Raw genomic sequence first — 13,519 nt, forward strand, 5'->3', positions numbered from 1 at the left:
ACACACACACACACACACACACACACACACACACACACTGCTCACTGTTTTTGAAGCTGAAAGAAATGTAAGTCTAGCACATTATGTTAGACTTACGTGTAAGGAATACTCAATTCTGATTATCTTTTAAAAAAATTTTAATATAAAAGTGGTTCTCAACCAACTAGGGAGTCTCCGAAAACTTCCAAGGCTCCAATAAGTCTTAAACGTATTTAAATTTAGTATTAAAAATTAGTTTAAATTTACATATCACCTTATGAGGACAGGAGGTTCTTCGAATATTATCAAAGGAGGGCCTTGAGTCAAAAAGGTTGAGAGCTAAACTGTATAATTGACATCTCCAGCTACTTTGATTTAAATCAATATTTTATGGCCAGATTTTTTATTTATTTGGCATGTTTTCATAAATCTTATTATGTACAATAGGCACAATAAGCAAGGTCCTGATACCTGGTTTATTTAGTGATAATATCTGGCTCATTGTACATTATCCCTGTCAAAATTGGTTTATGGTTTACTGTAGGTATCATGGATCTTTATCAGGCATGGCATATTTAGACTGATATTTAGACCTTTAGACTGCCTGCTTAAAACGTTTAGCTTGTGTTTTTTAATCAATTCAATTAATTTTAATCATCAAAATCAACCATTCAAGCAATTTTCAATCGTGCTTTCAAGGCCACCGTTCATTAGAGTGTACTGTTTTTTTAATCACTTCTTTAAATTATGTTCGTAACATGGGTATTTGATGCTCATAGGAAAAGCACAACTAACCCTGTTTAATGTTGTTATGTTATAAGTGCTTATATTTTAGTCTATTTTCACCCCAGTCAACACTGCATTGGTTGTCTGTCTCAGTTTTACAGTAAGCTGCAGCTGGTGAGGTCTGAGATTGGAGATATCATCAATGAACATGTCACAATGAGGCAGGAACTGGAGCAGACAATGAATGAGCTGACAAGAGAGATGAAATTCAAGTATGTCCCACCTGTCCTCACAGTTTTATTCTGAAATAAGCTATAAAAATACAAAACGCCTGTACATGCCGTGATGTTTTTTTTTTTCTCTTGTCCCTTTGTATTTTTTTTCGACCAGAAACCTGATTATTGAGAACTTCATTCCTCCAGAGGAAAAGAATAAGATCATAAATCGTCTCCACTTCGACAGCGAGGAAGACCAGTGGAAAGTCTTACCTCTTCTTCCTTCCGAAAAGTACGTAAAATAAAAGCTTTCTTCCTAACATTACAGTAAAAAAAAAGGATGATGATATTGTATTTTCTCTCATTTTCCAGTAACTCCCCTCTCGTCCGACGAAGGCCAACTTCTGTAGTGGGACACAAGAGACCAATTAGTCAATATGCTCAAGCTGCTGTGACAACCGGGTCTCCTTCTAGATACAGGGTTGGTATTGTGCAGAGATAAAGTCATTTTTAAAAATTCCAGTCATTATGGAATAAAACATATTACTGTTTTAAGGTAATAATAACGTTTTAGTGAATTTAGCAACAAAAAATTATTAAAAGTTTGAGGTTGGTAAGATTTTTAAGTTTTTTTTTTTTTTAATCTTATGCATTTACAGTTGCAATCAAAATTATTCAACCCCCAGAGACTGATCCAGACTTTTATAAAAATTGCATCTATAACAGTTTACTGGCATAATAAAAGTGATAATGTCAGTATATAATGTAATATTTTTTAGTTATAGGACTCTTTTTTTGGTAATACAGCTATGTCATAATTATTCAACATTGCTGTCACTTATTTATTTATTTATTTATTTAAATCACTTATTTGTTAAGTCACTTATTTGTTATTTCAGCATCATTACTCCAGTCTTTAGTGTCACATGATCCTTCAAAAATCATTCTAATATGCTGATTTGGTGCTCAAGAAAAATTTATTATTATTATTATTATGTTAAGGCAATTAATGTTTGTGGAAGCCATGATATATTTTTTTCAGGAGTCTTTGATGAATAGAAAGTTCAAAATAACAGCATTTATTTGAAACACAAATCTTTTGTAACATTTGATTAATGTGCCTTTGCTGAATAATAATAATAATAATAATAATAATTGAAAAAACTTGAGCCCAATCTTTTGAACTGTAGTGTATAATCTAGTCAAATCTTGAAAAATCTTTTGTTGTCCCAGGCTGAGAACATTATGCTTCTGGAGCTGGACATTTCTCCACCCACCATGGTGCCCCTGGACCTTCAGAGGTCAGATATAAGGACCCAAGACTTGATACGTGACTTTGGCCATTACAGAAAGCGGACGACCGCATCCCGGGTCATGAAAGCCAGATCGTGGTGAGTACCCTGCACATCATCTATTATTCAGCTGCTCCCCAGAAAGCTGAAATGAATTGTCCGCATTTAAACCTTGTTCTTTTCTTCCTCCTCAAGGTACCAAGGGCCAAGTCAATCTGCTTCTTCATCAGCCAGCTCCATGGCCTCTGGGCCCCAATGCCCAGCCTCAATGGGGGCTTGTGCAGCAGCCTACCAGCCATGAGCCTGTACAGTGTGTTACGCCTGCAAGCATAGAAGCATAGAAAGCACTTAATTATTCTTTGCACTGTTTTCATGAGCTTTAAACGATGCCATTTGTCTTTTTCATCATCTTGATTTTTTAGCATCAAAGCTTAGCCGTTTTAAGCACAACTGTCTCCTGTATACTTGAAAAAGCTAGTGTATCCTGTTTAAGCTTGTGATGTCATTCTTGAACAGCAATGCGAACAATAAATGGATCATAAACAAACAATCTCTCAATGTTTACCACATAACAAGAAATACAATCCTGAACTGTACAAACGTGAATATCAAACCATGACTTCATACATACAGCATCTTCATTGAAGGTCATGTAAAAGATTAAAGAAAAAGCACAGAGGGAGTTTGAATAAGGAAGCCAGTATACCATAGATCATATGACTCTTGGTTACATACCATTGTAGGCCACTTTAGCTTCAGTGCTCTGGGAGGTTTATCACAAGCTTGGATTAGGCCAAGGGGCAAGCTTTAACCTTTAATGCACATACATATACTTATATATTATTTGGACCCTTAAGGTCAACATGAAATCAAAACTGTCCTTATTTACTTCCTTGATGAATGTTCTTGTTTATTTAGTGGATTTGATATCCTCATATTAACTGATATCAGTTAATAACTTTATTTAATTGATGGCACTTAGGCTGCTTAGGCTATTGGGTAATATTAAGTAGGCAGCTACTAATAAACAGTTTTTAGCAAGCATATATATTCCTACTGGTACAGTATGTAACTTTTCACAATCAAATCAATTCCTGGTGGATAAAATAAAGTCCCTTTATTTTGCTCACTGAATATCCTGTGGATACCCTTCATGCAGAAAATTGTCACATTCCAAACGGCAATTTATGGAGACATTAACAGCAGCTGTATGGAATTTTATGTATGTGACTTGGAGCCCCCTACACTCATTTTATTATTTATTGATTGATTGATTGTGCTGAAGGAACACAATTTGGAACATTTTGTAACAACTTTATTGCATTGTGTTCAAAATTTGAGTTTACTCAATTCATTTTTGTTAAAACTACATGAATTGTTGACAACTGGGCAGTGGATCTGTAGCTCCCAGTATGCTTTGCAAGGAGAGTAAATTTAGGATTAGGCGTTTTTTATTTATTTTTTAATAAAGTAAAAGCCATGTTAGTGTTTAATGTTTAGTTATGTTGAACATTTAGAGTAGTTTCTGTAATGTTTTTGAATTTTGTGGTTTGTCCATTATGCTGTAGAGTCTTGCATGTGCTTAGGCTGTGGGCAGAAAATGTGATAAGAAAATTAATTAATAAACAAATATATAATAATAAAATAAATAATTATGTTTGTCCCACATAAGAAATTTTAGTTTGATAAAAAATTAATTTAAACATATTATAGTAAATTAATTAGACCTAAGCCAAATAAAAAGATTAATTTTGAATCAACTAAATCAAATTTTGTTAAATATTTTTTATTTTTATTTATTTTTGTTTGGCTACAGTGTAGGGTACAGTTAAGTAAGCGGAATTCACTGTCATAAATATATCACTGTCATAATTACAGTGGATAGCTGTAGCCTATCAAATGTTGTAACTGTATTAAATAATTTTAAATCTACTAAACATAATTCATCTAATAACCGAAACTGTTAATATTAATCCCACTTCAAGTGAAAACGAGAAATGGTTGGTCATGTGGTATCAACATGGCACCGGTCATGACGGGCCGACCTGCATTATGTAGAATATTTTTAAAGACTAATATGAATATTCTTATGAGTCTTCATATCTCTTAATATGTTTGATGACATAAATGCTAAACAAAAGTGCTATTAATTTCATGTATAGCCTAAATCATTGTTTTAGCTTGCAAAAGAGCACTTTTGAATGCTTGAGTGCATCTTTAACTTTAAAGGGGTCATATGATGTTGCTAAAAAGAACATTATTTTGTGTATTGGCAGGCTTGCGGCAACCACATGTGACGACATCCGGCGATCCACAGCACGAAGTTGATGTATTTCCTCAGCGACCAGCAAGGGTCAGCTCTAGGCATGATGAAGCGGATATCGTCCTCTTTTGGAAGGCCAAACAAAGTAGTAACACTCCAAAGAGAAAGGAAAATTTGAAATTGCATCATATGACCCCTTTAAACGTGTTCATGAACCATTAAGTGTGACTAGAATGTGCCCAAACAGTTAATGTTGTTTTACAAGAATTCAAAACTCCAGAAACTAGTTTTGTGAAATGTTTACTTGAAATGTCTGCTTGCATTTTTCTATTAAAATATGCCACTTGGTTTGTATTGTTATTTAGTGTATTGTTATGGCATAAATGCATTGAAAAGTAAATATATTGCTTATAACCTTTTATATATTAGCCATCTATTGACCACTGTAATCTAACTTGTGAAAGTAAAGCTCTTGTTTTAAGTCCACGATTGTGAATAGCATCTGTTACATGCATCACTTGTCATTTGACCGGAATAAACACTTTAAATTGATACTATGAGTAAGCGTGTGTATCTGTTAATTAATAAAAAAAATAATGCCACATTGATAGCTCAGGAAGGTGTAATTGTTCAAATAACATATTGTTTCATTTTAAAATATAAAAATATTGTAACCCTAATGTGTATTTCAATTGTAATATTTCTGTAAAGTCTAGGGACAGAAAAGTGGACGTTTCTGTAGAATGACCCTTTGGAGTTTGAAACGTTTATACAATGAAAACAATGGACAGACAAGCCTTAGGTAGGTGGTTTCCCCTGAACTGTCATCGTACAGTAAGATGACGTTTCCCAGAGGGTCACGTGATTAGTCTCTTACAGTAAAAACCCAATATGGCAGAGATGGCAGGTCTTGCACGGTAACTAAAGCAACATTAACACTTTCTACAGCACCCAGGTCGATTTTGCGCGACCGACCGCAGACATGAGGGAAAGACAGAAGAAGAAAAAGGGGAGGACGTGGGCAGAGGCCGCCAAAACGGTAAAACCGAAGACTTCTTGAGCGTTTGTTTAGCTTGTTTTCGCCTTGTGCTCCCACTTGTACAACTGTGTTTATGAGTTCATGACCCGCTGGTGTAGGCGAAGTATTGCGTATGCATTTCGGGGCCTGGTTTCGGTTGGCGTTGTTAAAGTGCATTTAGATCCATACACTGCCTAAGCGTGACATAATGCATGCATGAAATGGTTTTCTTTACAATTACGTACCATTTGGGAACTTTTGATCCGGGTAGTGATTTCATTAAACGTCTGTAGCATGACGTTCGTGTCAGTTGCTAGCTCAGGCGAGGCAGCTTAGCGCGCTTATACAGACTAGTGACACTTCGCTGTTAGCCAGTTAGCTTAGCTCACCTAAACCCGCATAAACAACCCAGTACTGCCATTAACCTCTCGACGACACAACAATATTACTGTACTTTTGAATTTGTCTGTGTTTTCTGCTGTAAAAGATCATAATCATCGCTCGCTTGAGTATGTTGTGTCGGTAGACACCGCGAGCTTGTCAAACGCAGCTTGTTTACGTTTGTGCGTCCGTGTTTTTGTATGATATCTTAAATTAGCGGAACTTTCCGCTTTGCTGTTGAATATAACTTTAGACCCAGGCTGTAATATGCGACATACGAAGTTGATACACTGTAACTGATACAAGTGTCTTCAAACTAAAGTTCCACGTTTGTTTACAGCTTCTGATTATGCACCTGTTTTGCGAAGTCCGATTTGTGAACCAATTTTCAGTCGGATCTTTTAGTGAATCGGTTTACCACGAATCTGACTTAACCGTTTGTTTATGAATTGTTCTGAATCAAACATTTTTTGGACGTGTCTAACTCTAAAAGTGATTAGCTCACCCACACATGTGTCTAATTCGTAATTAAAGACAGTTAAAAAAGTAGGCTAGGTTATAACAGGTTTGCACTGCAGTATGTTGAACTTGGAAGATTACAATAAATAAGCTATTAATAAAACTTAAAGTCAGCATGAAGTGAAAATGATCCATATCTGTTTTATAAACTAATTGTATATGTCTTATTGTGAACAGTTTATACGTGCATATGTTAAATGTTGTCTTTGTGCAATCAAAATGTAATAACTCACTGTTCTTTATTTAATGAATCAATCAACAAATAAATATACAATATAACAGAGTACCAACCAACAGTAGATACAAAAAAAAAAAAACTCGATCTAGAAACAACAATCTTCTCTTTGGTGACGTATGCAGGACGTGTCCAATCATTTAGGGGCATTTTCACGACATTGTTTTCAACTAAAAATTGAAAAACTTGTAGGTGTTTTGGCTGTTCATTTACACATCAATGGCAGTTTTCAAACTGCAGGTTTTTTAAAAAGGATACTCTTATCATCAGTCTAAACTACAAAAATGCAAATTTATAAAAATGGTAACGTCCTTCGCATGCGTATTGTGTGTTCAGTTTACAGGTATGTGTGCAGGCGTGTAGTGTTTATTTACAACGTGACATTGCCAACTACTGGTCTGGCATACATAATGTAGCATTTAGTTTTTGCCGATCCGTGTGAACGGGTATCGTTTTGAAAATGCTGTCATCTGCACACAAAACTTTTAAAAAGCACAAAGGAAATTTTTGCTTTTCAGTTTTTAGTATGTTATTGTGTAAACACAAAAATTAAAGTGTAAAAGTCCACTTTTGAGTGCAGCACCTACATCTCAACATACAATCAATAACCAATGCATAGAACTAGTAGAAGTCTCCACTTGGTTTTTCTGTTTCAATAATCCGTTGCACTCAGACGTAAATCACAACACACAGCAAAAGATCTGTTGCTACTTCCATTTCATCATGGCTTCAGTTGAAAAAAAAAAAAACTGTATGAGCCTACAAAAGTTTTACAGCATAAAGAACCTCTGAAGCTGTTTTTTTTTTTTACAATTTTTTTAAGGAACTGTTCAAAAGAACTAATTTGAGGAAATGAGTCAGATCTTCCATTATTAGTAAAAAATAAAGCACACAGATTAGTAGCTGTCATTAGTAGGCATTTTTCCATTCAAACTGATCTACCGTATATAGTATACAAAAGAGGCTTATGGGGAAAATACAGATTTTTATGCAGGTATTTGCTATTTCTTACATATTATAATACACTTTACTATAATAAAACCTACTTCCATTTCATCATGGCTTCAGTTGAAAAAAAAAAAAAACTGTATGAGCCTACAAAAGGTTTTACAGCATAAAGAACCTCTGAAGCTGTTTTTTTTTTTTACAATTTTTTTAAGGAACTGTTCAAAAGAACTAATTTGAGGAAATGAGTCAGATCTTCCATTATTAGTAAAAAATAAAGCACACAGATTAGTAGCTGTCATTAGTAGGCATTTTTCCATTCAAACTGATCTACCGTATATAGTATACAAAAGAGGCTTATGGGGAAAATACAGATTTTTATGCAGGTATTTGCTATTTCTTACATATTATAATACACTTTACTATAATAAAACTCAATACAATGGCCACAAAAGATAAGTGGAATCTTTAAATGGACCCCTTAAAATGCATGTGTGTCTTTGCATTAAATAACAAATATCAAACCCTATTAAAATGCATAAAAAAAAAATTTGTGTGAACTTGAAACTGGCTTCATACATCTACCTGCTGTGCAAAAATGTCTCAGAAATGAAAAGTTGTTTCTGAGAAAAGGTCTGACATCATTTAATTGCAGATGGTGAAATTCATAGATTTGTAAGAGAGACTGAAGTGTCCAGCCAGGGCTGTTATTGCTAACTATAACCAAAACCATAAAAAAGACATAATTTGAAATAAATTAAAATATTCAAAAAGTTCAACTTATTTTATTTCAACTGGTTGCCAAGCCAATATTTCTTACTTTCATTTAATTTAAATTGAGCTACTAAAATAAATCAAAATAAAAAAACTTAAATGACAAAACACAACAAAATTACTAAAACTTTATCTGTTATTAAATTGAAAACAAAAAAATTAAATCTATAGTAGTACATAAATAGTAATAAAACATTACTGGTTTTCAGATACATTGTGGTGCCATTGTATGTGCCTTGTCTCTAAGAAACTGGGTTTCATGTAAGCAAATGCATGGATGAATAAATGTACTTTCCTGACCAAAGTAAAGGATGACTGAAATGAATGCAGGACGTGAGATCCCATCATCAGTGTGACACAGCAGGGGTGAAGCAGCTCTTGTGCCTCCATCCAGCAGCTGACTTCATGTGTGCCTAAAAGCCACAGATCACTTGGAATGACATTTGCATTTCCCAAACTCTCGAAACACGACCACTTTTGAATGTAACTCTCTCACCCAAGCTAACATGTTTCTCTGACCCAATCAGAAGTAGGTCAGTTTCACAGAGAGGGTTGTCTGCTTCGGTGAGGTCAACTAATGATAGAATTCGAAGTCATTACTGTTTAACCAAACCTCCTTTTTTAACTGACCATCAGACCGAATTCATTCTTTCTCTGCGGTTGAGTCACTGCTGAATTGTTCACTTGTTTCCGTAATACTGTTCACAGGTGCTTGAGAAGTACCCCAACACACCGATGAGTCATAAAGAGATCCTGCAAGTGATTCAGAGAGAAAGGCTTAAGGAGATAAGGTGAGGTCATTTTACAGAGTATTATTATTTTTTTTAATTAAAATAGCAATTTCTTTATCACACACACTTTACTACAGATTGTGCATCATATACATTTTTTGTTTTATTTATTGTATTTTTTTATGTGGCCACATATCTAATTTATCTCTTTTACATCTTTTACATATCTCTTTTTTTGTTTCATTTCTCTGTTGTCTTCCAGAAGGTAAGATTATACAGTAGTACATCCTCCCCTCCAACTAACTTAAATCCATTAGCCAAGCCCTATGCATGTTATTAACATGTCCCCAGTTGACACAGCATGCAAAGGGACTCCCAAGAGCGAGGACCTAATGGCCGTGGCTTTGACCATAGTGCTTGTCCTCAGAAATGGCTAGTGGTTTGTTGTGCTTCTGCCAGATTTGCTCTGTTGAAGATGCTACATAATAGCTATACTAAATAAATTTAACCTCCTTAAGCCTGTTGTATTGTCATTGCGATTATTTTTTTTAAATACTGTAGACTAAAACTAATCAGTAGTTTTCTTGAGAAGACACATAGTACAAAACGAAATGTAGAAAATATAAGTCACTTTTGTTCCTTGAAATAAAGTTGACATGAAATAAGATAAAATATAAATTCGGATGAAAAACTGAAAATGAAAAATGTTGCATCAACAACTAACTGAAATAAGTTCAAGCACTAAATCACTAACTGCAAGTAAATAAAAACTAAAACTAAACTGTCTAAACTAAACCAAAACTGAATAAATATAAAGACATATTTAACCTAAATAGTAAAAAAAAAATATAAATGGAAATATAAAAATAATAGCTAGTTAAAAATATATATTTTTAAATATTATTAAAACAACTATAATAGTATATAAATAATAAATAAAAAAACAGAGCTTCCTTTCACATACAAACTACAATTTACTTACGTTATTTATTTATTTTTGGCTTTACATTTACTTTATATTTTCTTTGAAAGATTGTCTTAAAGTACTGAATTTTAATGTCTGTGTATATTATGTGCCTTGACTATTTCTCCTCAGTAGGTAGCAAAGGATGTATATTAAAATATTATATAGAAGATGATGTTTGTAGTAGTTTGCACTATAGTGTACCTTACCTGAATTTTGTATATTTTGCATTGTGCTGCACAGTTAGAAATGGACACTTTTAATATGTTTATGCCAAGATCAAAAGCCAGACATTTTTAGTTATTTTTTAGCCATATTCAGACATAATGTAGCATGTTTTCAGTATTTTTAAATAAAATAATTTTACTTTATTTAAATTTATTTTGACATACATACACAAATATCTTTAAATCAACCACTGAACTGTGATCTTTGTTGCAGCTTTTCAGTTGTGTGAAGCCAGTGATTGATTTAATCAGCTGTTTTGTTTTTTTATTCCAGTGGAACGTCGCCTCTTGCCTGTCTCAATGCCATGCTCCATACAAACTCACGTGGAGAGGAAGGGATCTTCTACAAGGTCCCCGGCAGAATGGGAGTCTATACACTGAAGGTAAACATACTTAAACATAACCAGAATCTTACAGAAACTCTCATAAAATAAATGTTTCTTACCTGAACACAATTCCTGTAGCTCAACATGGTGTTAGCATCACTACAATCATAGATTCGATTTTCAGAAGATACACAGAGTGCAGCAGTTGAGTTCTGGAAGTACAGTAAAAACTCCATAAAACACCATTTTCCCCATAAGGAAAGTGATTTTTAACAGTAAATTGTAAACCCTTAAAGACAGAGCTGTTATGAGCTCCAAGGTTATTACTCTATCCCCCGGTTTCACAGACAAGGCTTAAGCCTAGTCCCAGACTAAAATGTAATTCTGAGCTGTTTCAACTGGAATAAATTTGCACTGACTGATCTTAAAACATATCAGTGCCTTTGTTTTGTCTCAAGATGCACACCAGTAATGTTTTTTCTAAGCCATGTTAATAAGTCCTAATTGAACTATGGCCTAATCCTGGCTTAGTCTAAGCCCTGTCTGTGAAACCGGGCCTATATGCTTTTGTTTAAGCCATCTATTCACATTATTTCAACTTATGTTTAAAATAATCATGTTTAACAGCATAATTTGTTGTAAAAAACTACATTACCCATAATGCTGTGCAGAAAATTCATCCAATCAGAGTCGCAGTGAGCAAATGCATGTATATAGTTAAAAAAATAATGTTATATTTGTATATTAAATATATTTATATATAATATAAATTATATAAATATAAATATATACATGTAAATATTTTCAAAATATATAGTGTAGGCCTGATCTTCCTAATGTTGTATAAAGCAAATCTGCAGGACCGGGCAGTTTTAGCAATCAAAACATAAAATATATTGTTTTCACCATTGTTTTTTAATTTGATTATGTCATTTTTTATATTTCTTGGGATTGTAGTTTTTTCCTTCACTAAAGTTGTTAGGTACACAATTATTATTTTTTTTGTTGGACTTTCAAATACTTTTTGCTTTAAATAAAAGTTTGTAGTGTTAAAACAAGCAAACCTCATAGCTGGTTTGCTTGTTTTATGACTTATAACGCTTTAACAGAGCATTTTTCAAAATAAAATGCAAAGAAAAAATGCTTCCAGAACCAACACCGCGGAAAAAGTGAACACACATTAATTCACTATATACTGCTGCTAACATGTCTACCTTGAATGAAAAGTAAATATAAATGTGGGGTTTCTATTGCTTTGGTTTGTTCATACAGTTCTGCTGACTGACATGAATATTTATTATACCACTATTATAATTAATGCTCAATTAACGTTCGCGTAACAGGCCCCAATTCTCCCAATGATCTATTAAATGTATTAATTAACATTAACTGTTTGATCAGATTCAGATGAGCTGTTTTAATGGAAATTAGTGTTGGGCATGTGATGTGTATGGCTTGTGTTTGTATGTGAGCAGAAGGACATTGGAGACATGGTGAAGGAACTGTCAGAAGATGCTTCAGAGGACAGCAGTGATAACATGTCTGATACCCGAAGCACAGAAAATACCAGCACCACTACCTACAGCAAAGATGGACGCAGAGGAAGGTGGAAGAGGAGAGGTACCACATTTAATGAATTATGTACTGTATAGCCATAATTAGAGCTGGAGTGTGCAGTTTTTGCATCCCTAGTGTAACCAAATAGAACTGCAGAATTAATAGTAATTTTCAAACAGGTTTCCTGAACATTCCATCTGTCATACCTTGCAATTATATTACCAAAGTGCTACTTCTACTTCTGGGGGGAATTAACATACAGACAGCTTGTATATTAAACTGGGATTTGAACATTTAACATATAATTTCTTACTTAAATGCATTATACTCTTTATCATTCAAATGTTTGGGGTTGGTAAGTTTTGAAATAACTTGCTTTTGCTCACCAAGGCTGCATTTTCTTTCTTTTTGTGTGCAAAAATACAGTAAAAAGGTAATATTGTGAAATAATTTAACAATTTAAATGAATAGTTTTCTATTTTAATATACTTTCAAATGTACTTTAATTAATTTTTTTTTGATGGCAAAACTGAATTTTCAGCATCTTTACTCCAGTCTTCAGTGTCACAGGAAACAGTTGTGCTGCATAATATTTTTGTGGAAACCATTATTTTTTTTTCAGGATTCTTTGATAAATAGAAAGTTAAAAAGAACAGCATTTATTTAAAAAAAATGTTTTGTAACATTATACATGTATTTACAGAATAAAAATGTGTCCTTGCTTTAATGCGTCTGTAACAAAGTTCGTAATCACGGGAAGAAGGAGGAGGGAACCGGGCGAACGTTCAAACAAAACTTTAATAATAAAATAAACAAACACAAAATAGCGCGACAGCCCCTCGCGGACGACTGTCGCGCACAAACAAAACCAAAACACAAAATAAACTCCAGGCCTGGTCCTCTCTCGTCCGACACTGTCGTCACTCCTCCCTTTTATCCTTCCGGAGCTCCTCCGTGGGACTCGAGACCGGTGAGTGGTGCAGGTGTCGCTCATTATCAATTACTCCACCGGCCTCGCTCCGTTCCCACGGCTCTCGGCCCCGCCCCCACTCGTCACAGACATTATACAGCTCAGTGCCTTCACGCAGTTAATTAATAAACCATCGGTTTGTTATATGGGCCTTTTTCCTTATATAACCGATATGCCGATGGTTGTAAATTGAGGAAAAATCGGCAGATAAATATTGGCGGCTGATACATCGGTGCATCCCTACTAAAAACCAATCGAATATTCATTGGGCTAAGCGAGACGGGATCATTCTCACACCTTAAAGGGATAGTTCACCCAAAAATGAAATTTGTTGTCATTATTTATGGCGCTTTTCCACTGCATGGTACGGCACGGTACGGCTCGGGCCGGGTCACTT

At 34.3% G+C, this 13,519-nt stretch overlaps 2 protein-coding genes across 3 annotated transcripts in view; both read left to right on the plus strand.

Moving 5' to 3' along the window:
* LOC107752740 (kinesin-like protein KIF3B) overlaps nt 1–2,529 on the plus strand; it is a 4,946-nt gene extending 2,417 nt beyond the window's left edge. Inside the window, exons 4-8 of the mRNA XM_016568768.1 lie at nt 859–977; nt 1,096–1,212; nt 1,293–1,401; nt 2,154–2,311; nt 2,408–2,529. Coding sequence (XP_016424254.1) covers nt 859–977; nt 1,096–1,212; nt 1,293–1,401; nt 2,154–2,311; nt 2,408–2,513 — 609 coding nt within the window. The 3' untranslated portion in view covers nt 2,514–2,529. The remainder of the gene's footprint in view (nt 1–858; nt 978–1,095; nt 1,213–1,292; nt 1,402–2,153; nt 2,312–2,407) is intronic.
* A 2,812-nt stretch (nt 2,530–5,341) lies between these two features.
* LOC107752739 (ASXL transcriptional regulator 2) overlaps nt 5,342–13,519 on the plus strand; it is a 19,088-nt gene continuing 10,910 nt past the window's right edge. The window contains exons 1-5 of one of the 2 annotated variants that reach the window (XM_016568765.1): nt 5,342–5,514; nt 9,056–9,138; nt 9,341–9,343; nt 10,544–10,652; nt 12,071–12,215. In XM_016568765.1, the coding sequence (XP_016424251.1) occupies nt 5,458–5,514; nt 9,056–9,138; nt 9,341–9,343; nt 10,544–10,652; nt 12,071–12,215 (397 nt within the window). In that variant the 5' untranslated portion in view covers nt 5,342–5,457. The remainder of the gene's footprint in view (nt 5,515–9,055; nt 9,139–9,340; nt 9,344–10,543; nt 10,653–12,070; nt 12,216–13,519) is intronic. The other variant, XM_016568766.1, reaches the window with a different exon arrangement.

Source organism: Sinocyclocheilus rhinocerous, unplaced genomic scaffold, assembly GCF_001515625.1.
Source record: "Sinocyclocheilus rhinocerous isolate Xijiao unplaced genomic scaffold, SAMN03320098_v1.1 scaffold61, whole genome shotgun sequence".
NCBI lineage: Eukaryota > Metazoa > Chordata > Actinopteri > Cypriniformes > Cyprinidae > Sinocyclocheilus > Sinocyclocheilus rhinocerous.